Source organism: Oncorhynchus masou, chromosome 24 (genome assembly GCF_036934945.1).
Source record: "Oncorhynchus masou masou isolate Uvic2021 chromosome 24, UVic_Omas_1.1, whole genome shotgun sequence".
Classification (NCBI taxonomy): domain Eukaryota; kingdom Metazoa; phylum Chordata; class Actinopteri; order Salmoniformes; family Salmonidae; genus Oncorhynchus; species Oncorhynchus masou.
In genome coordinates, this window is record NC_088235.1 from 92,352,312 (window position 1) to 92,374,107 (window position 21,796).

General features: G+C 44.5%; 1 protein-coding gene across 1 annotated transcript in view; it reads right to left on the minus strand.

Moving 5' to 3' along the window:
• Positions 1-21,796, minus strand: part of LOC135513031 (nucleoprotein TPR-like) — a 44,308-nt gene that overhangs the window by 8,382 nt on the left and 14,130 nt on the right. Inside the window, 19 exon segments of the mRNA XM_064935683.1 lie at positions 612-821; positions 906-1,066; positions 1,069-1,143; positions 1,321-1,599; positions 1,864-2,063; positions 2,171-2,241; positions 2,334-2,530; positions 8,798-8,996; positions 9,176-9,322; positions 9,674-9,884; positions 10,148-10,278; positions 10,493-10,624; positions 10,855-10,992; positions 11,194-11,341; positions 11,432-11,619; positions 11,851-12,054; positions 12,305-12,421; positions 14,087-14,239; positions 14,553-14,719. Coding sequence (XP_064791755.1) covers positions 612-821; positions 906-1,066; positions 1,069-1,143; positions 1,321-1,599; positions 1,864-2,063; positions 2,171-2,241; positions 2,334-2,530; positions 8,798-8,996; positions 9,176-9,322; positions 9,674-9,884; positions 10,148-10,278; positions 10,493-10,624; positions 10,855-10,992; positions 11,194-11,341; positions 11,432-11,619; positions 11,851-12,054; positions 12,305-12,421; positions 14,087-14,239; positions 14,553-14,719 — 3,128 coding nt within the window.

Consider the following 21,796-nt stretch of genomic DNA (forward strand, 5'->3'; position numbering starts at 1 on the left):
CCAGGGGTACTTGCTACTGTGATTCTGGAAATGCAGAGCCTGTTGGAGTATTTTTCAGAATACAGAATGATACTTGTGTTATTGTTTGCTTGCTCAGCCGGTAAAGAAACCTTCACTTTATTGACCACTCAACATTGCTGATGCTAACTAGCTAAGTAGCCAGATAATTTAACTAGGCTTTTTTCTAAATGTATGTTAGCTAGCTAAGTTATCCATGCTATGAATAGAAATTTCATCTGCTGTCGACATCTGGATAGGATTTGAGAGTGCTTGATACCAACTGACTGCAAGCCGACAGTGCATTCAGAGCCATCCAGTGGCTAGCAACACAACAACCTTCATTTTACCAGGTTCCTGTGAAGCAATTGTAATGACAATCCACCATGACACACACGAGAGTCTCCTGATTAGCATGGGGTAGTCAGTGGGTTTCTAATACACAATGAAATTAAACTATGAGATCACTGTGAGGGGATTTCAGCCAGTGGTTAGAAGAGGAAATTGGGCTTCCTGGGAAAATGTAACAGTAACCAAGGCTTAGCGAAGGATCAATTAGTGTCTAGCAACTAAAATATTTCAACTCGACAACAGTCGATTCCCTTTGTCCGTACCGGTTCCTCTTCCTCATCCTCCTCCTCCTGCTGCTCGTCCTCGCTTTCAGAGTCGGTCACTATGACGATGACATCGTGTTGTGGGGGTTCTTCGTTGGCGTCGTATGAAAATGAGATGAAAGCGGTCTCGGACAGGAGCAGCTCTACAGGGACAGACTGAGACGCTGCACCCTCTTCAGCCTCCTCTAGTACTGGGTACTCCTCCACCACCTGCTGACACACACGCGATTAGACACACAAACCAGACTGAAAGACCATATCAGCCTCTCGAGAGAATGGGTAGTACACACATACCTGGCTGGTCTCTGGGGCTTCCTGGCTCTCTCCAGGCACCAGTCCCTCTGCACTGCCCTCAGCCAGCACCTCGTCCTGGGCCTCTGGCTCCTCTGGGTCGACTCTCTGGATGATGCGTAGCTTCTTGGGGATGGGGGGTTCAGAGGGGTCCTCCTGGGGGGGTCAGCCACCATAGAGCTGTCCTGCTCCTCCTCACGAGGTCTCTTGGACATGGAAGATGTTCCTGGGGTGGCTGAAACTGGAGAATTGAACAATTCTAGCTTAACTTGGTAGATATGCTGTTCATTCAATATTAGAGGACCAGTGGTAATGCAGTGAGAACTTCACTCATTGTCAACCCTTAAGCTTAGTTAGACAACACTACTATACCCCAAATCTATAGAAACTCCTGGTTAGATTTAATCAAGACGCACACCTGTCCCAAACACGGCTGTTGACGTCGACGGCCTCTCCATTTGCGAACTGGGTGCCGCTTCAATTACTGGGGCCGGGGGCTGCTCCTGATTGGTTGGTTCAGTGTGGGGCAGGCTCTGTTGCTGTGTTGGCTGGACGAAGGCTGTGGTCTGGGTCTGGGTCTGCTGGACCACCAGCATTGGGTTGGTGGTCTGAACGTTGGGGCTGGTTGACCGTACTGAACCGCTGGCACTGCCGTAAACAGTCACATGCTCAGGCGGGGCCTCGGATGACTGCATGGCTGGAGGAGTCACAGGTGACAGGGTCAATACTGTTCAGAGATGGAAATAGCATGTCTGCGGTCTGATTCTCGATCCTTCCGTCTGAAATGTGCTCGTTCTCCCCCCCCCCATTGATCTCATCTGATTCAAGTAATAAAGTGCACTTCAACTACCAAAACACTTCACAAACAGCCATCCTGCGCTTTAAAAAAGACCAATACTCAAATATTAATGCTATAACATTCACATCACACCAACAGTGATATTGGTTCCACAGAACTCACCTTCCTGGTTCTCCACCTGTGTGGTTGGCATGACGGTGGCAGTAGGTGTGGGGGTGGGCACGGTGGCGGGTGTGATCATGGGCCTGATGCTTGCCCGGGGGGTGGGCTTGTTCCCAGGGATAGCAGGGGGCTTGCTGGGGCCTTGAGCACCCAGAGGGGTAGGCTTGATGTTGGCAGTAGGGGGCTCAGAGGTACTGGTGCTATGGGGAAGGGGAAATACAGATGAAAACATCATTGCACAAGTTACCCAAGTGTAGTGAGTGTGTTTGCAGGGGATAGAGAGAGAGAGTGTGTGTGAATACTTTACCTGCCCCGGTCTGCAGCTTGGGTGGTCTTCAGTGGTCCTCGCTGCTCTGTGGTCCTCTGCTGTTCCTGAGCCTATAGGTAGGAGAGGAAAAATGAAAAGCAATCCAGGCTAGTCAGGTAGAAAGCACAAGTGCTCTATTGAAATCTATGCCTCAATCTCTCACCTTGCTGGGACCCTGTTCAAGAGCCTCATCCCTCTGCTCTCCGTGTCTCTCCTGCTGTTCCCTCAGGTCCCGCAGCTCCCTCTCCTGGCGGCTCAGACGGCCCTCGTATTGGGACTTCAGAGCACTGACTCTGACCTCCAGCTCCTCCCTCTGCTGTTTCAGCTCCTCATTTTCCTTCTGCAGCTGGTCCTTGGAGCCTGGGGAAGAGGATGGGATCGGATCAAAAGGTCCCCCCCCCTTTTTTTTGCTAACATCTCATGACAGAAAATCAGAGATCAGCATTCACATACAGTTGCGGACAAATATATTTGCACCCTTGCACTTTTCTTAAAGCTGCAATATGTAACTTTTTGCGTGACCCGACCAAATTCACAGAAATGTGAGTGCACACTATTTCTATGCTTCTTGTTCTTAAGTTTTACTTTTGTACACCAGATTCAAAAAAATTGAGAAAAAAAGTGATATTTCACAGCAGTTTAGATGTGACAATGATTCTCTACACCGCACATCGCTTGTTTTGTCAAACTGAAATTAGGCAAACTATTCGATACCTGTACCCCTTGTACACTGCTCAAAAAAATAAAAGGGAACACTTAAACAACCACAATGTAACTCCAAGTCAATCACACTGTCCACTTAGGAAGCAACACTGATTGACAATAAATTTGACATGCTGTTGTGCAAATGGAATAGACAACAGGTGGAAATTATAGGCATTTAGCAAGACACCCGCAATAAAGGAGTGGTTCTGGAGGTGGGGACCACAGACCACTTCTCAGTTTCTATGCTTCCTGGCTGATGTTTTGGTCACTTTTGAATGCTGCCGGTGCTTTCACTCTAGTGGTAGCATGAGACGGAGTCTACAACCCACACAAGTGGCTCAGGTAGTGCAGCTCATCCAGGATGGCACATCAATGCGAGCTGTGGCAAGAAGGTTTGCTGTGTCTGTCAGCATAGTGTCCAGAGCATGGAGGGGCTACAAGGACACAGGCCAGTACATCAGGAGACGTGGAGGAGGCCGTAGGAGGGCAACAACCCAACAGCAGGACCGCTACCTCCGCCTGTGTGCAAGGAGGAGCACTGCCAGAGCCCTGCAAAATGACCTCCAGCAGGCCACAAATGTGCATGTGTCTGCTCAAACGGTCAGAAACAGACTCCATGAGGGCCCGACATCCACAGGTGGGGGTTGTGCTTACAGCCCAACACCGTGCAGGACGTTTGGCATTTGCCAGAGAACACCAAGATTGGCAAATTCGCCACTGGCGCCCTGTGCTCTTCACAGATGAAAGCAGGTTTCACACTGAGCACGTGACAGACGTGACAGTCTGGAGACGCGATGGAGAACGTTCTGCTGCCTGTAACATCCTCCAGCATGACCGGTTTGGCGGTGGGTCAGTTGTACCGGTTTTGCGTGGCCACGCACGCCTCCAACTCAATCATCAAGTTTGCGGACGACACAACAGTGGTAGGCTTGATTACCAACAACGACGAGACGGCCTACAGGGAGGAGGTGAGGGCCCTCGGAGTGTGGTGTCAGGAAAATAACCTCACACTCAACGTCAACAAAACTAAGGAGATGATTGTGGACTTCAGGAAACAGCAGAGGGAACACCCCCCTATCCACATCGATGGAACAGTAGTGGAGAGGGTAGTAAGTTTTAAGTTATACACATCACAGACAAACTGAATTGGTCCACTCACACAGACAGCATCGTGAAGAAGGCGCAGCAGAGAACTAAAAAACAGCTTCTATCTCAAGGCCATCAGACTGTTAAACAGTAACCACTAACACTGAGTGGCTGCTGCCAACACACTGACTCAACTCCAGCCACTTTAATAATGGGAATTGATGGGAAATTATGTCAAATATATCACTAGCCACTTTAAACAATGCTACCTAATATAATGTTTACATACCCTACATTATTCATCTCATATGTATACGTATATACTGTACTCTATATCATCTACTGCATCTTTATGTAATACATGTATCACTAGCCACTTTAACTATGCCACTTTGTTTACATACTCATATGTATATACAGTAGATGGTATCGAGTACAGTATCTTGCCTATGCTGCTCTGTACCATCACTCATTCATATATCTTTATGTACATCTTCTTTATCCACCTTACACTTGAGTATAAGACAGTGGTTTTGGAATTGTTAGTTAGATTACTTGTTGGTTATTACTGCATTGTCGGAACTAGAAGCACAAGCATTTCGCTACACTCGCATTAACATCTGCTAACCATGTGTATGTGACAAATAAAATAAAAAAATTGATTTGATTTGGTGTGGGGTGGCATTTCTTTGGGGGGGCCGCACAGCCCTCTATGTGCTCACCAGAGGTAGCCTGACTGCCAGTAGGTACCGAGATGAGATCCTCAGACCCCTTGTGAGACCATATGCTGGTGCGGTTGGCCCTGGGTTCCTCCTAATGCAAGACAATTCTAGACCTCATGTGGCTGGAGTGTGTCAGCAGTTCCTGCAAGAGGAAGGCATTGATGCTATGGACTGGCCCGCCCATTCCCCAGACCTGAATCCAATTGAGCACATCTGGGACATCATGTCTCGCTCCATCCACCAACGCCACGTTGCACCACAGACTGTCCAGGAGTTGGCGGATGCTTTAGTCCAGGTCTGGGAGGAGATCCCTCAGGAGACCATCCGCCACCTCATCAGGAGCATGCCCAGGCATTGTAGGGAAGACATACAGGCACGTGGAGGCCACACACACTACTGAGCCTAATTTTTACTTGTTTTAAGGACATTACATCAAAGTTGGATCAGCCTGTAGTGTGGTTTTCTACTTTAATTTTGAGTGTGACTCCAAATCCAGACCTCCATGGGTTGATAAATTTGATTTCTATTGATAATTTGTGTGATTTTGTTGTCAGCACATTCAACTATGTAAAGAAAAAATTATTTAATAAGAATATTTCATTCATTCAGATGTAGGATGTGTTATTTTAGTGTTCCCTTTATTTTTTTGAGCAGTGTACAAGGTGGATGCCACCCGTTAGATAAAATACAGAACGGTTCCGTATTTCACTGAAAGAATAAATGTTTGGTTTTTGAGATGATGGTTTCCGGATTCGACCATATTAATGACCTAAGGCTCGAATTTCTGTGTGTTATTATGTTATAATTAAGTCTATGATTTGATAGAGCAGTCTGACTGAGCGATGGTAGACACTAGCAAGCTCGTAAGCATTCATTCAAACAGCACATTCGTGCATTTGCCAGCAGCTCTACTGTTTATTAATTCAAGCCTATCAACTCCCGAGATTAGGCTGGTGTAACGATATGGTGTGAAATGGCTAGCTAGTTAGCGGGGTACGTGCTAATAGCGTTTCAAACGTTACTCGCTCTGAGACTTGGAGTAGTTGTTCCCCTAGCTCTGCATGGGTAACGCTGCTTCGAGGGTGGCTGTTGTCGATGTGTTCCTGGTCCAAGCCCAGGGAGGAGCGAGGAGAGGGCCGGAAGCTATACTGTTACACTGGCAATACTAAAGAGCCTATAAGAACATCCAATAGTCAAAGGTTACTGAAATACAAATGGTAGAGAGAAATAGTCCTATAATTCCTATAATAACTACAACCTAAAAACTTCTTACCTGGGAATATTAAAGACTCATGTTAAAAGGAACCACCAGCTTTCATATGTTCTCATGTTCTGAGCAAGGAACTTAAACGTTAGCACATATTGCACTTTTACTTTCTTTTCCAACACTTTGTTTCTGCATTATTTAAACCAAATTGAACACGTTTCATTATTTATTTGAGGCAAAATTGATTTTATTGATGTATTATATTAAGTTAAAATAAGTGTTCATTCAGTATTGTTGTAATGGTCACTATTAACCTCTCCCTTAACAAAACTAAAGGAGCTGATCGTGGACTTCAGGAGACCGCAGAGAACATGCCCCCATCCACATCGACGGGGCCACAATGGAGAAGGTGAAAAGCTTCAAGTTCCTCTGCGTACACATCATTGATAATCTGAAATGGTCCACCCACACAGACCGTGTGGTGAAGGAGCAACTGTGCCTCTTCAACCTCGGAAGGCTGAAGAAATTCAGCTTGGCCCCTAAGACCACCCCAAACTATTACAGATGCACCATTGAGAGCATCCTGTCGGACTGTATCAACGCCTGGTACAGCAACTGTACCGCCTGCAACCGCAGGGCTCTCCAGAGAGTAGTGGTCTGACGAAACACCATGGGCACAGTGCCTGCCCTCCAGGACACCTACATCAATGTCACAGGAAGGCCAAATAGATCATCAAGGACATAAACCTCCCGAGCCACGGCCTGTTCACCCAGCTATCATCCAGAAGGCGAGTTCAGTTCAGGTGCATCAAAGCTGGGACCAAGAGACTGAAAAACAGCTTCCATCAGACTGTTAAATAGCCATCACTAGCTGGCCTCCACCTAGTACACTGCCCTTAGTCATGGTCGCTAGCCGGATACCACCCAGTTACTCAACCCTGCACCTTAGAGGCTGCTGCACCATGCACATAGACATGGAACACTGGTCACTTGAATAATATTTACATACTGTTTCTCTAATTTCATTAGAATATACTGTATTCTAGCCAATGCCAATCCAACATTTTTCATTCTAATATTTATATATTTCATTCTTTAGATTGTGTATTGTTAGATACTACTGCACTGTAGCATTTTGCTACACCCGCAATATCATCTGCTAAATATATGTATGCGACCAATAAAATGTTATTTGATTTGACGCACAACCTTTGACAAAGACCACATTTTTGGATACTGGGTTGAACATTGCACTCCAAAACATCTTGATATTCTGCTGATTCCATGTCTTGCACACGTTCAAGGTCCCCAGTACCATAAGCAGCAAAGGAACCACACAGCATTATCAAACCTCCTCATGTTTGGTTGTAGGGAGGGTGTTATTATCTTTGAACGCTTCAATTGGTCATTGGTAAACACAGGAAGGCCCCACTGCTGCAGGAGACAAGAAAGCCTGATTCAACTTCTCAAAAACCCACCCAAACAAGACTAAATCCTGGGGGAAATGTTCTGTGGACCAATATATCAAACTTACAGCTCTTTTGTAATACAGACCACTGCTGTGGGGATATCAATCACCTCTGGTGAGCCAATCACACCGGCCCCCCATGTTAGGGTCCTGTTAACTCAGGCTAGCTTGGCATGCTAGCCTGTGACGGTGGCTCTTCACAGTGTAGACAGGAGCCATGGGAGTCTAAAGCTTCCTGGAAATGTTGCAGCCCGGGGAAAGCGGAGCACACCGAGTGGGTGTCTTTGGCCGATGTCTTGTTTCCACAGGAGCAGATTCATGTCGGGAGCTTTTCCTCGTTTGGGGTGGGAGATGCTTTTGTCGCCATAGCTTGGATACTATGTTTTTTGCTGTCAGAAAAAAAACTAGCTCGGTAAGCTAGTCCGATAACCCTCTAATCACTAGCTATCTCTGAAGGCGGCACTCGGTGTGATGGTCGGATACCGTTTTCCGAAACAGGTTAGGAAAGATAGCTCGGGGTGTAGCTGGTAAACTTTTCTTGATGAAGTAAAACTACCAAAGCTAGCTACCGGTGGCTAGCTTGCTAACGACTAGTCACTGTTTGGATACAGCTAACTTGGTCGTAAATGAGTTACCCGTGTCACAGCTGTACCCATTCCTCCCTCAAATAATTTTCCTCTAACTATGGTGAAGGAAAATTGTCACTACCGCTCAGTCCTGAGAATAGCACCCAGTGCGCGAGTTGTAAGCTCACGTCTGTAAACAGTTTAGCTAGTTCTGGAAAACACAGTCGTCGTGTCAAGGTAAGCTTTCTGATGAAAAGCGAGAAGAGGTGTTTGAATGACTTAGGTACTGGGTTGGGCTTTTTGCAGGGTAGGAGGGACACCCTTCCCAGACTCACGTCGTCTCGACATCCAGCCAATAATGGCTGGCATAGTGTAATAAAGGCCGCTGACGAATACGCTGGGGGAATATCCCGTAAGTGAAATACCGAAACGAATACTTGAAAGAAAACAGCAGTTGATGTAGGGCACCTCTCAAAACTAAGAATTATAGCAGTTTGCTTCTGAAGAGTGGGCCAAATTACTAGTGGAAAGGTGCAGCAGGCTCATTTGTCTGCAGTAATCTTGCCCAAAGGCTGTGCAACCAAGTACTAGCTCCAGGGTGCCAATTACTTAAAAATAAAGACAACTGGAATGGACTAAATAAAAACTCTAAACTTCATTTCACAAAAATAAAATTGGTTATGCAATGCTGAAGATACAATAACAAGGTGTGGAGACCAAAAGTGTTTTCAATTTCAACTGATTTTAGAAGAAACATGATTCCATTTAAGAAAAGTGCGGCAAAATATTTGGCCGCAACTGTATACTTCGATGCAAACCTCAGCCACACTCAAGCTTGAGCCACAGTCAGGTTTGTCTGGCCTCGCCTCTTACCCATAAGCTGGTTGATTCTCTGCTTGGCCCCGACAAAGGCCTTCCTGGTCTTCTCCTCCTTCTCAGCCATCTGCTGTCTGAGGGTGTCCTCCTGGGAGGCCTTCTCCTGCAGCTCCTGTCTCAGCCTGGTCAGCTCTGTCTGCAGCCTGGAGGCCTGCTCCTGCGACCCGCGCACCTCCGCCTCACGCTCACCCACCACCTGCGGGGAACACACCAAGGTCTGTGTTGGGAATATGGTTTCATACAACCAGGTACCTTTACCACCCTTTCTGAGCCAGTGTTTATCTTAACCCTCTGCCCAATAGGCATTTACAATTTTGGTGAAAGTCACCCTGGATATTGCCTGGGAAACAATTACAGGGGAAACACTGCTCTGACCTTGTTGAGGTTGTCCAGCTGTCCCTCCAGGTCTTTGGTCCGGGTCTCAGCCTGTCCCAGGGAGTCCTTCAGACCCTGGAGCTCCTGGGCTGAGGCCTGCTGGGCCTCGTGCTCCTGGGCTGGGGTGGACGCTGCCTCAAACACCATCTGGAGAGGAGATCAGTCCAACGCTGAATACATTACGGCAGGATTCACGCAATGAGAATGTATATTTAAATCAAGGACATCAGGTTAGACATTGAGTGTTCAACTTGATCCCACACATTTGTTATTCAGTGACAACATGAGTAAGGGTATTATTAGTTTAATGAGAAAACAATTGAGATGAATCTTGTTCTTGAATCTTGGGAGTCTGAGTGAATTCAAGGCTGGGTTTCATGAAACATCTTAGTTACAAATATATATTATTATATTTTATAAATATATATTATTATATTAATATTTTTTACTTTGCCCTGTACAAAACCAGAACAGGTACCAGGTGTTTCACCAACTGACCTTGTCATGCTCCACCTTGAGCTCCTCATACTGTGTCTTGTAGCGGCGTCCAATCTTCTTGACCTGAGTGATGGTGCGGAACTTCTCCTGGATGTCCAGGTTCTTGGCCTCCATACTCCTCCTCAGATCATCCCTGTCAGAGCTCACCTTCCCCAAACCCTCACGCAGCATCTGCACCTGGCTCTGGAGGGACGTCACCGAGCCGCCACTCCTACAGGGAGATCATACATTAATATAAAACATCCCCAAATACTTTTTATAGTACAATCAGCAGATTCTCACTTTTTATGTCTTGCGTTGTCTGCCAATTCATTGTGTAGCATGGTGTTTTTACAAAATAGGTTCCCCATTGAATTCAGCTTCCTTGCTGGTCCTTGGTACCATGTAATAACAGAAAAGTCAAACTTCGAGGTATTCAGTTTTGGATTCCAGGCTATATATTCTGTTTACATTACAGCCTAGGCTAACTCTCACCTGGCCACCTCAGCCTTGAGTCTGCCCGTCTCCTCAGTGAGCTGCTGGATGCGTTTGAGGTGAGCCTCCTTCTCAGAGTGGAGACGCTTGTACTCCTCTGGGTCTGTGTCCTTCTGCTGGCTCACCAGGTGCTAAAGAGACACACAGGAGTTAAACAGAACACATTACGTTTCAAATCCAAAGTCAATAAACAGGCTTTCGGACCTTAGACAAACTGAGTCACAAGGAATCGTACTTTGATAATGTTTTATTTGGGGTGGGGATATTTGTTTTCTGTCATTGAGTAATATCTCATGGGTATGTTATAATATGATTGGGACAAATTGTGTAAGGAATAACACTAACCTGTGTTCTGGCCTTCCAGCGTTTTATGTCCTCTTCCAGAATCCTCTTCTCTGCTTGCAGCATGCCGCTCTTCTCACTCAGTTCAGCGTTGGACTCCTGCATGGGCATTATGTCCGACTCCAGCTTACGCACCTGACAGACAGGGAGAGAGATATGAAGAAAATGTCAATCAAAACAGACACATTTAAAATAAAAAAATAATTAAAAGTTGGCCTCTTGCCTAAAACAGCCCCCCCCCTCCCACCAAAAACAGTGACCAAATTCACACAAGGTTTCCAGAGAAAAATTACTTAAGATAGGGTTTTGTTATTATAACCAAAGGTTGGTGCTTTGACACTGAGAAAGTAAACCTGGTGTCTTACTTTAGCCTGTGTCTGCTGGAGCTCCTGCTCCATCCTCTCCTTCTCCTCCCTCAGCATCTTGTTGGTCTCCATCAGGACACTCATGGTCTCAGTCTTCTTCATCAGCTCATCGTGCTTAGCCAGGGTCTTAGCTGTCACCTGGGGTTAAAGATCATAAGCAGCACTGAGCTATTATAATCTTAAATTAAGAGGGTATGGGTGAGAGAGCAGTTTATGAACAAAACTGTTTTTCCACTCTCCATTGAACAGGCATTTTAGTCTAGGAAAAGGCTTAACCTGGGTCCAGGTAACTACCCTATGAAGCCATAAATCATTGGCTGTCCATAGTGTCCAGCTCACCTGCATTCGCTCTCTCTCAGCACTAAGGCTATCCTGTAGTTCTCTCAGCTCTCTCTCCAGGTGCTCTACTCTCAGCCTATGGCGAAGACTCTCTCCTTGGGCCACCTCAAATCGAGACTCCGCTATCTCCTTCTCTCGGCGCACAAACCTGCAGTGTGACAGGGAGGGGACAGAGGCTATGATGAGAAAAAAAGGGTGTTGTAGGAGTGAAGTAATTGCGTGGGGGGGGGGGCATTACCTGAGTATCTCAAGGACCTGGTCCTGAGACTTGCCTTCCTCCGTGAGGGAGATGTTCAGAGGGCTCTCGTTGGCCTGGCGCTGCAGGGTGGCGGCCATCTTGCAGCTCATGGTCTGAATCTGTTCATGGAGGAGGATGTTCTGCCTCTGCAGCTCTTCAGAACGAGACACCACCTTAGACATCTCCTCCTAACAGAGAATTCATGCACATTACAGCCTTGTGGTGCACACCAACTATGTAAACTGTACAACCCTTGCAAAAGAGAGTGGCAGTTTACAATCTCTAGCTTCCAACAAGTATAAAAATATATTTTACACTATCACCATCTACACTTCTAACCATTTGCCACCAACACCATATCTATTATTCATAATATAAGCATCTCCTTTGATTGCAATCAATCAACTGCAAATACATACCTTGAGGATCCTCTCCTGTTCCTCCCAGGAGACTCTGACCTCCAGCAGCTGAGCAGAGGCTCTCTGGGCCCTCTCCTCCAGCTGCTGTCTGAGCGTGGCTGCCTGCAGGGCCTGGGCCTTGGCTGCCTGGAGGGACTCCACGTCTGCAGCGTGGAGCATCATCTCACGCTCATACTTATCTTGTGCCTCTGATGCCAGCTTGGCCTGGGAGGGGGGAGAAGACCAGCATTATAGACCTTCTAGCTGGAATGCAATACATAATGTAGTTTATATGGATGTATGAACCAGTATCACAGTTTACATGGTTAGCGACAATCAAGCTAGGTAATGCTCTATACCAAGCATGCGGAAAACAAGGTAGAAAATAGCTTTGTCAGATATGCCATATGAAAAGTTGGGACACCAATGCAACAAGATAAGGGCCAATTAGCCACGGCCCACTTCTCCCTCTCACCTGTTCCTGGCTGTCCAGCATGGCCTGCTGTTCCTGGGCTGCTGCCACCGCCGCCATCTGTAGAGCCTCCTGGTGGTCCGCCTGCACACTGCTCAGACTCCTCCTCAGCACAGCCACCTGACACACACACAGGGATAAGGAAAACAGGAATTTAGATATTAACCTCTTGATGCTATGGGGGCGCTATTTCATTTTTGGATAAAAAAGACGTGCCCGTTTTAAGCGCAATATTTTGTCACAAAAAGATGCTCGACTATGCATATAATTGATAGCTTTGGAAAGAAAACACTGACGTTTCCAGAACTGCAAAGATATTGTCTGTGAGTGCCCCAGAACAGATGCTACAGGCAAAACCAAGATGAAACTTCAACCAGGAAATGAGCAGGATTTTTGAGGCTCTGTTTTTCATTGTCTCCATATATGGCTGTGAATGCGCAAGGAATGAGCCTGCCCGATCTATCGTTTCCCCAAGGTGTCTACAGCATTGTGACGTATTTGTAGGCAAATCATTGGAAGATTGACCATAAGAGACTACATCCGCCCGTGTCCGCCCGGTGTCCGCCCGTCGAAATTGGTGCGTCATCTTCAACTGCACGTCTTTTTCCAAGCGATTCACCGGAGAAAGGAGACTACCACGAACGATATATCAATGAAGAGATATGTGAAAAACACATTGAGAATTGATTCTAAACAGCGTTTGCCGTGTTTCAGTCGATATTATGGAGTTAATTTGGAAAACAGTTCACCGTTTTGATGACTGAATTTTCGGGTTTTTTTGGTACCCAAACGTGATGTACAAAACGGAGCGATTTCTCCTACACAAAGAATCTTTCAGGAAAAACTGAACATTTGCTATGTAACTGAGTCTCCTCATTGAAAACATCCGAAGTTCTTCAAAGGTAAATGATTTTATTTGAATCCTTTTCTGGTTTTTGTGCAAATGTTGCCCGCTAAATGCTACGCTAAATGCTACGCTAGCTATAAATACTCTTACACAAATGCTTGTTTCGCTATGGTTCAAAAGCATATTTTGAAAATCTGAGATGACAGTGTTGTTAAGAAAAGGCTAAGCTTGAGAGCTAGCACATTCATTTCATTTCATTTGCGATTTTCATAAATAGTTAACGTTACGTTATGCTAATGAGCTTGAGGCTATAACTGGATACAGGTTTTTTCATAGCCAAACGTGAACAAAACGGAGCGATTTGTCCTACACAAATAATATTTTTTTGAAAAACTGAACATTTGCTATCTAACTGAGAGTCTCCTCATTGAAAACATCTGAAGTTCTTCAAAGGTAAATGATTTTATTTGAATGATTCTCTTGTTTTCGTGAAAATGTTGCTGGCTGAATTCTAGGCTTATAGCTATGCTCGCTATCAATACTCTTACACAAATGCTTGTTTAGCTATGGTTGAAAAGCATATTTTGAAAATCTGAGATGACAGTGTTTTTAACAAAAGTCTAAGCTTGAGAGCAAATATATTTATTTCATTTCATTTGCGATTTTCATGAATAGTTAACGTTGCGTTATGCTAATGAGCTTGAGGCTATAAATAGAATCCCAGATCCGGGATTGCTCGACGCAAGAAGTTAAATTTGTGGAACAATGGGGACCCCGGCATTGTGTGAACCCAGCACTTGCATGCGCACTGGATGTGGTTAAATAATACAGAACGCATCAGCTACCATTTGAGCAATACAGTGTGGAAATGTTTCCTTAATAGTCATAAAGCACTGTAAGGGAATAGATGTTTAGCAATGGTCCTCTCTGCATCATACCTGCTGCTCCACGGAGGCCAGGGCTTTCATCTTCTCCTCCTGTAGGCCCTGCTTCTCATTCTCTGCCTCCAGGAGCTTTTTCTCCAACTGACGGTGCTGCTCCTGGGCTTCCTTCACACGCTCCTCAATGGCAGACCGAGCCTGCTCTGTCACCTGGACAGACGAGGGAGAGAGTGCCAGAGGGATTTAGGACTGTACCGTTTACGATAGGGGTCTGAATAAGGGTATGAGGGATATGGTTTGAGGACTAAAGTTGGAAGGTCATGTTATTTTTTTACGTCTCTGCATACATTATGAAGAAGTCAAAGTTTCGTGAGCCAATACTAACAAGCATTAGCGCAATAACTGGAAGTCTACTGGTACGCTAGCATACAGTACAATGGTATCTATGAGTATCCTACTTAGGGGCCAGGGTAGTATCTACTAAGGGCTACTAAGGGCTTAGGGGCCAGGGTGGAGTCCTGACCTGCATCTCCTTGTCCAGGGACTCCTCTAGGCTCTGGGCCATGGCTCTGTACAGCTCCATGCTGGAGGTGGCTGTCCTCAGCTGCTCTGTCAGCTCCTCTGCCCGTGTCTCTGCCTGCTTCAGGCGGCCATGCAGATCCTCAGACTCCCCTTCTGAAACCTGGAAACCTTGAGGGGTAGGGAGTTAAGAAGTGAGGGGGAAAGATGAGAAGATGAGGTGAGGAGAGGTAAGAGTCACAGACAGAGCACAGCTAACATGGGCAGCATAGAACGAGAACCTTAATAAAATATCAATAACACTGCTAATGGTGTATCTCCAGAACACATTGTTACATGATTTTATTTAGCCTGTTTTACTACATTTCCTATAAAATGTCATAAGACAAACTAATGACAGCATAGCTGTAGATATGGACCTATAGCTACATGGAAAACTAGGAATCCCACAGCTTTAAAAAGCAAACATGCTAACAAACGTTTCTGCTAGGAAACTAAATAACTGCACTCTGACCCACAACTTATTTGTAGTGAGGCACCGAAATTACATTTTTGGCCAATATGATACTTTCCTTGCCAAAAAATCCCGATATTCGATATTTAATTTTAGCTGCCTTTTAAAATCATTCTAGTACAGTTAAAATAGGTTACACACACAGGCAGCGGTCCAAAGCACTGCATCTCAGTGCAAGAGGCATCACTACAGTCCCTGGTTCGAATCCAGGCTGTATCACATCCGACTGAGATTGGGAGTCCTATAAGACGGCGCACAATTGGCCCAGCGTCGTCCGGGTTTGGCCGGGGTAGGCAGTCATTGTAAATAAGAATTTGTTCTTAAAATGCCTTGCCTAGTTAAATAAAAGGTTACACACACACACACACAAAAACATACTTTTGTTGGCATGTACGCATGTACGCATGTCCCCATGACCAGTCAAACATAATCAAAACCTATTTCTTTCACTTGTTGTTTCGTTATTCATTTGTTCAGTCGTTTCATTCTCAACCAGGATTTCTATGGAATGCCGTTTGGGTCTTTGCATGTCAAAAAAAGACATTGTTTACTAATCAGGACCTGAATATGGACGGCACGTCACAATTTAACGCATTCATTAATGTTTTACGTAATTACACAATCACTCGTATTTCAAAAGTCACAGCGATTCATCGATATGTATGCTATGTTGTCGTCTCGCGCACCTATAGTGCTGGTCATAAAAAAAAACTAGCTAGCTCATGGATGCAAACAATGTTCTTCCCCAAAAACGACAATCTGTTTCAGTAGCTATCCTAGCTAGGTGTCATTTAAAATAACCCTAATTTATAAGACAGTTCTTATTTGATGAATGGTGGTCCGACTCCTCTATGTGAAGCTAGCCACAATAAGGATTAGCCACAACAGGGGAGTTTGCGGTTAGCCTTCAAAATAAAAGTACATCATTGACAGTGATGCAAATGAATACAAATAGTAGAATTATGACATAATTGAACAGATCATGCTAAACGAGGTTGGAAAGTTATATAAAATCAACAAAAGACAATGACAAAAATCTGTTGAAATCACACCGGATGTATTATACTTTAGAATTGCACTGGGGGTGGCAGGTAGCCTAGTGGTTGGAGCGTTGGACTTATAACAGAAAGGTTGCAAGCTCGAAACCCCGAGCTGACAAGGTAAAAATCTGTAGTTCTGCCCCTGAACAAGGCAGTTCACCCACTGTTCCTAGGCAATCATTGAAAATAAGAATTTGTACTTAACCTCTCTGCGCACGGAACCCGGTAGCGGGATGAAATTCGACAACATACGGTGATCGCAACATAAAGTCATATTAAAAATTCAAGTGTCTCACATGTTTCGAAAGCCTAGAATCTTGCTAATCCAACTGCGTTGTCAGATTTTACTGCGAAAGAATACGATGCGATTATCTGAGGATAGAACCCCATAAAAAACAACTACTTCAACCAGCACAGGCGTAACAAATTTACAAACTGCAATAAAATAGTTTACCTTTGACGATCTTCCTCTGTTTGCAATCCCAATGCTCATTGTTACACAATGAATGGTCGTTTGTTTGATAAAATCAATTTCTATAGCCTAACACGAAACATTTTGTGAACCGCTTGTGTCGTGAATTCCGTATCATTCCATTTGACGACACATTCGAGGTAAATACACAGACAGAACGTGACTTTTCCAGTCATGTTTGGTTTCATTGCAAACAACTGGTTTGTTTGTAACACAACCAAATCTGATGGGTCAATTCGCAGGACATATTGAATGAAAGAAACTGATTTGAAGACAAGTAATGACATCATTGTGCACCAATGATATGACCGCTGTTTTGTTGATTGACTGTATTTTAACCCAATGACCACTGATCGTCTTGAAATCTAGCTGGGTAGATCGCCAATGAGCTGAGGTAAACGGCAATATGTAATGGTTATGTGTTGGAAGACCAACCCATGAAGTAAACTCCGGCGTAAAGAGGTTCATTCGCCATTGACGATTCATACCGGAAGGAGCAACGCATGTTGCGCACAGCATTGTTTTGGTAAAGCGCATATTCAGCGGTTTATATATCAATCAGTATGGCGACAAAGTCAGGAAAAGCAAAATCTAAGTCGAGATATACAGATGTACACACAATTTTAGAAGAATTCATTTAGCGATTCCCAAATGGAGGAATATTTTTTGAACCGAGAGGACATTGTTTTGGACTGGTAAGTTCTTCTCATGCAAATGCCGTTGTTTGAAATTAATAATATAAAATATTATTTGTGAAATTAAATAGCCTATTTGAGGCTGTTGAAGGTAGGGCAGAACCACAATGGCCAAAGTGAAATGGAGACAGTAGATACAGCTTGTCTGTTGTAATATAATAAAGACAGTAGATCTAGCTGAAATGTCATAATATAAATGAGACAGTAGATCTAGCAGGTCTATAATAACACACTGCTCAAAAAAATAAAGGGAACACAACACAATGTAACTCCAAGTCAATCACACTTCTGTGAAATCAAACTGTCCACTTAGGAAGAAACACTGATTGACAATACATTTCACATGCTATTGTGCAAATGGAATAGACAACAGGTGGAAATTATAGGCAATTAGCAAGACACCCCCAATAAAGGAGTGGTTCTGGAGGTGGGGACCACAGACCACTTCTCAGTTTCTATGCTTTCTGGCTGATGTTATGGTCACTTTTGAATGCTGCCGGTGCTTTCACTCTAGTGGTAGCATGAGACGGAGTCTACAACCCACACAAGTGGCTCAGGTAGTGCAGCACATCCAAGATGGCACATCAATGCGAGCTGTTGCAAGAAGGTTTGCTGTATCTGTCAGCGTGGTGTCCAGAGCATGGAGGCACTACAAGGAGACGGGCCAGTACATCAGGAGACGTGGAGGAGGCCGTAGGAGGGCAACAACCCAACAGCAGGACCGCTACCTCCGCCTGTGTGCAAGGAGGAGCACTGCCAGAGCCCTGCAAAATGACCTCCAGCAGGCCACAAATGTGCATGTGTCTGCTAAACGGTCAGAAACAGACTCCATGAGGGTGGCATGAGGGCCCGACGTCCACAGGTGGGGGTTGTGCTTACAGCCCAACACCGTACAGGACGTTTTTCATTTGCCAGAGAACACCAAGATAGGCAAATTCGCCACTAGCGCCCTGTGCTCTTCACAGATGCAAGCAGGTTCACACTGAGCACATGTGACAGACGTGACAGTCTGGAGACGCCGTGGAGAAAGTTCTGCTGCCTGCAACATCCTCCAGCATGTCTGGTTTGGCGGGGGGTCAGTTGTGGTGTAGGGTGGCATTTCTTTGGGGGGCCGCACAGCCCTCCATGTGCTCACCAGAGGTAGCCTGACTGCCATTAGGTACCGAGATGAGATCCTCAGACCCCTTGTGAGACCATATGCTGGTGCGGTTGGCCCTGGGTTCCTCCTAATGAAAGACAATTCTAGACCTCATGTGGCTGGAGTGTGTTAGCAGTTCCTGCAAGAGGAAGGCATTGATGCTATGGACTGGCCCGCTCGTTCCCCAGACTTGAATCCAGTTGAGCACATCTGGGACATCATGTCTCGCTCCATCCACCAACAAACTGTCCAGGAGTTGGCGGATGCTTTAGTCCAGGTCTGGGAGGAGATCCCACCACCTCATCAGGAGCATGCCCAGGCATTGTTGGGAGGTCATACAGGCACGTGGAGGCCACACACACACACACACACACACACACGACTGAGCCTCATTTTGACTTGTTTTAAGGACATTACATTAAAGTTGGATCAGCCTGTAGTGTGGTTTTCCACTTTAATTTTGAGTGTGACTCCAAATCCAGACCTCCATGGGTTGATAAATTGATAATTCCATTGATAATTTGTGTGATTTTGTTGTCAGCACATTCAGCTATGTAAAACTTTTATTTAATAAGAATATTTCATTCATTCAGATCTAGGATGTGTTATTTTAGTGTTCCCTTTATTTTTTTGAGCAGTGTATATTCAACCTTATGTTGCCTGTACTCATATATATATATATATATATATATATATATATAATACCTGTTGATACAGGGCTCATATGTGAAACTATTCTAACTGAACATTTTCTTTCACAGTGACACCGACTCCGAATGGGAGCCCCCAGTGCCAAGGTGTCCATCCCCCACTGAATCTGGTTCATCCAGCTGTTCATCTGCCCAAATGTATTTCTGCAGGCATGGATGTGCTATGGCACCTGGCATCAGCAGCTGGCAATACTATTGTGTAGAGGACAGAGGGTCTCCCAAATATTGAAAGTGTTATTTTGTAAATGTGTATATATTTTCTTCATTTTTTCTCTCCAATTTTTGGGTGTGTGTTAGAATACCATTTTGGTATTTTGTATATAGTTATTCCATTCAAAATGTATAATTTCACCAATTTGGCCACTTTGGTACATTTGGGCTACTTGTGTGGGACACCTGGGTGACTTCATGATAAATGTCATGGAGCACACTCATTTTGGAAGTTATCATTCTGAAACTTTGCACAAGTACTGTTGCCCTCTTATGTTTTTCACTGAAATTGTCACCATCATCCTATCTGAATGTTTGTTTTGTCTTGTTCATTTTAAAGATCATGATACAACAATAAAAATGAAAAAACGTATGTTTTTTCATTGTATTATCTAAACCAGATCTATTGTGTTATATTCTCCTACATTCAATTCACATTTACACAACTTCAGAGTGTTTTCTTTCAAATGGTACCAAGAATATGCATATCCTTGGTTCTGTGCCTGAGCTCCAGGCAGTTAGATTTGGGTATGTCTTCAAGCAGAAATTGAAAAAAGTAGGGGGGTAGCTCTGAGGTTAACGGACTTGCCTAGTTAAAATTTATACACACACACACACACACACACACACACACACACACACATACACACACACACACACACACACAGAGCCTTGCGAAAGTATTCGGCCCCCTTGAACTTTGCGACCTTTTGCCACATTTCAGGCTTCAAACATAAAGATATAAAACTGTATTTTTTTGTGAAGAATCAACAACAAGTGGGACACAATCATGAAGTGGAATGACATTTATTGGATATTTCAAACTTTTTTAACAAATCAAAAACTGAAATATTGTGCGTGCAAAATTATTCAGCCCCCTTAAATTAATACTTTGTAGCGCCACTTTTTGCTGCGATTACAGCTGTAAGTCGCTTGGGGTATGTCTCTATCAGTTTTGCACATCGAGAGACTGAAATGTTTTCCCATTCCTCCTTGCAAAACAGCTCGAGCTCATTGAGGTTGGATGGAGAGCATTTGTGAACAGCAGTTTTCAGTTCTTTCCACAGATTCTCGATTGGATTCAGGTCTGGACTTTGACTTGGCCATTCTAACACCTGGATATGTTTATTTTTGAACCATTCCATTGTAGATTTTGCTTTATGTTTTGGATCATTGTCTTGTTGGAAGACAAATCTCCGTCCCAGTCTCAGGTCTTTTGCAGACTCCATCAGGTTCTTCCAGAATGGTCCTGTATTTGGCTCCATCCATCTTCCCATCAATTTTAACCATCTTGCCTGTCCCTGCTGAAGAAAAGCAGGCCCAAACCATGATGCTGCCACCACCATGTTTGACAGTGGAGATGGTGTGTTCAGGGTGATGAGCTGTGTTCAGGGTGATGAGCTGTGTTCAGGGTGATGAGCTGTGTTGTTTTTACGCCAAACATAACATTTTGCATTGTTGCCAAAAAGTTCAATTTTGGTTTCATCTGACCAGAGCACCTTCTTCCACATGTTTGGTGTGTCTCCCAGGTGGCTTGTGGCAAACTTTAAACAACACTTTTTATGGATATCTTTAAGAAATGGCTTTCTTCTTGCCACTCTTCCATAAAGGCCAGATTTGTGCAATATACGACTGATTGTTGTCCTATGGACAGAGTCTCCCACCTCAGCTGTAGATCTCTGCAGTTCATCCAGAGTGATCATGGGCCTCTTGGCTGCATCTATGATCAGTCTTCTCATTGTATGAGCTGAACGTTTAGAGGGACGGCCAGGTCTTGGTAGATTTGCAGTGGTCTGATACTCCTTCCATTTCAATATTATCGCTTGCACAGTGCTCCTTGGGATGTTTAAAGCTTGGGAAATATTTTTGTATCCAAATCCGGCTTTAAACTTCTTCACAACAGTATCTCGGACCTGCCTTGTGTGTTCCTTGTTCTTCATGATGCTCTCTGCGCTTTTATCGGACCTCTGAGACTATCACAGTGCAGGTGCATTTATACGGAGACTTGATTACACACAGGTGGATTGTATTTATCATCATTAGTCATTTAGGTCAACATTGGATCATTCAGAGATCCTCACTGAACTTCTGGAGAGAGTTTGCTGCACTGAAAGTAAAGGGGCTGAATAATTTTGCACACCCAATTTTTCAGTTTTTGATTTGTTAAAAAAGTTTGAAATATCCAATAAATGTCGTTCCACTTCATGGATTGTGTCCCACTTGTTGTTGATTCTTCACAAAAAAATACAGTTTTATATCTTTATGTTTGAAGCCTGAAATGTGGCAAAAGGTCGCAAAGTTCAAGGGGGCCGAATACTTTCGCAAGGCACTGTACACACACACTGTACAGCCTTACCTATGGATTGTGGCTCAATGACATGGTACCAATCTACTCAGTGATACACAGAACATTGGCATCATAGCTCTTATTGCGGGACTCTGAAACCACTGAATTGAGCCACATCTCTT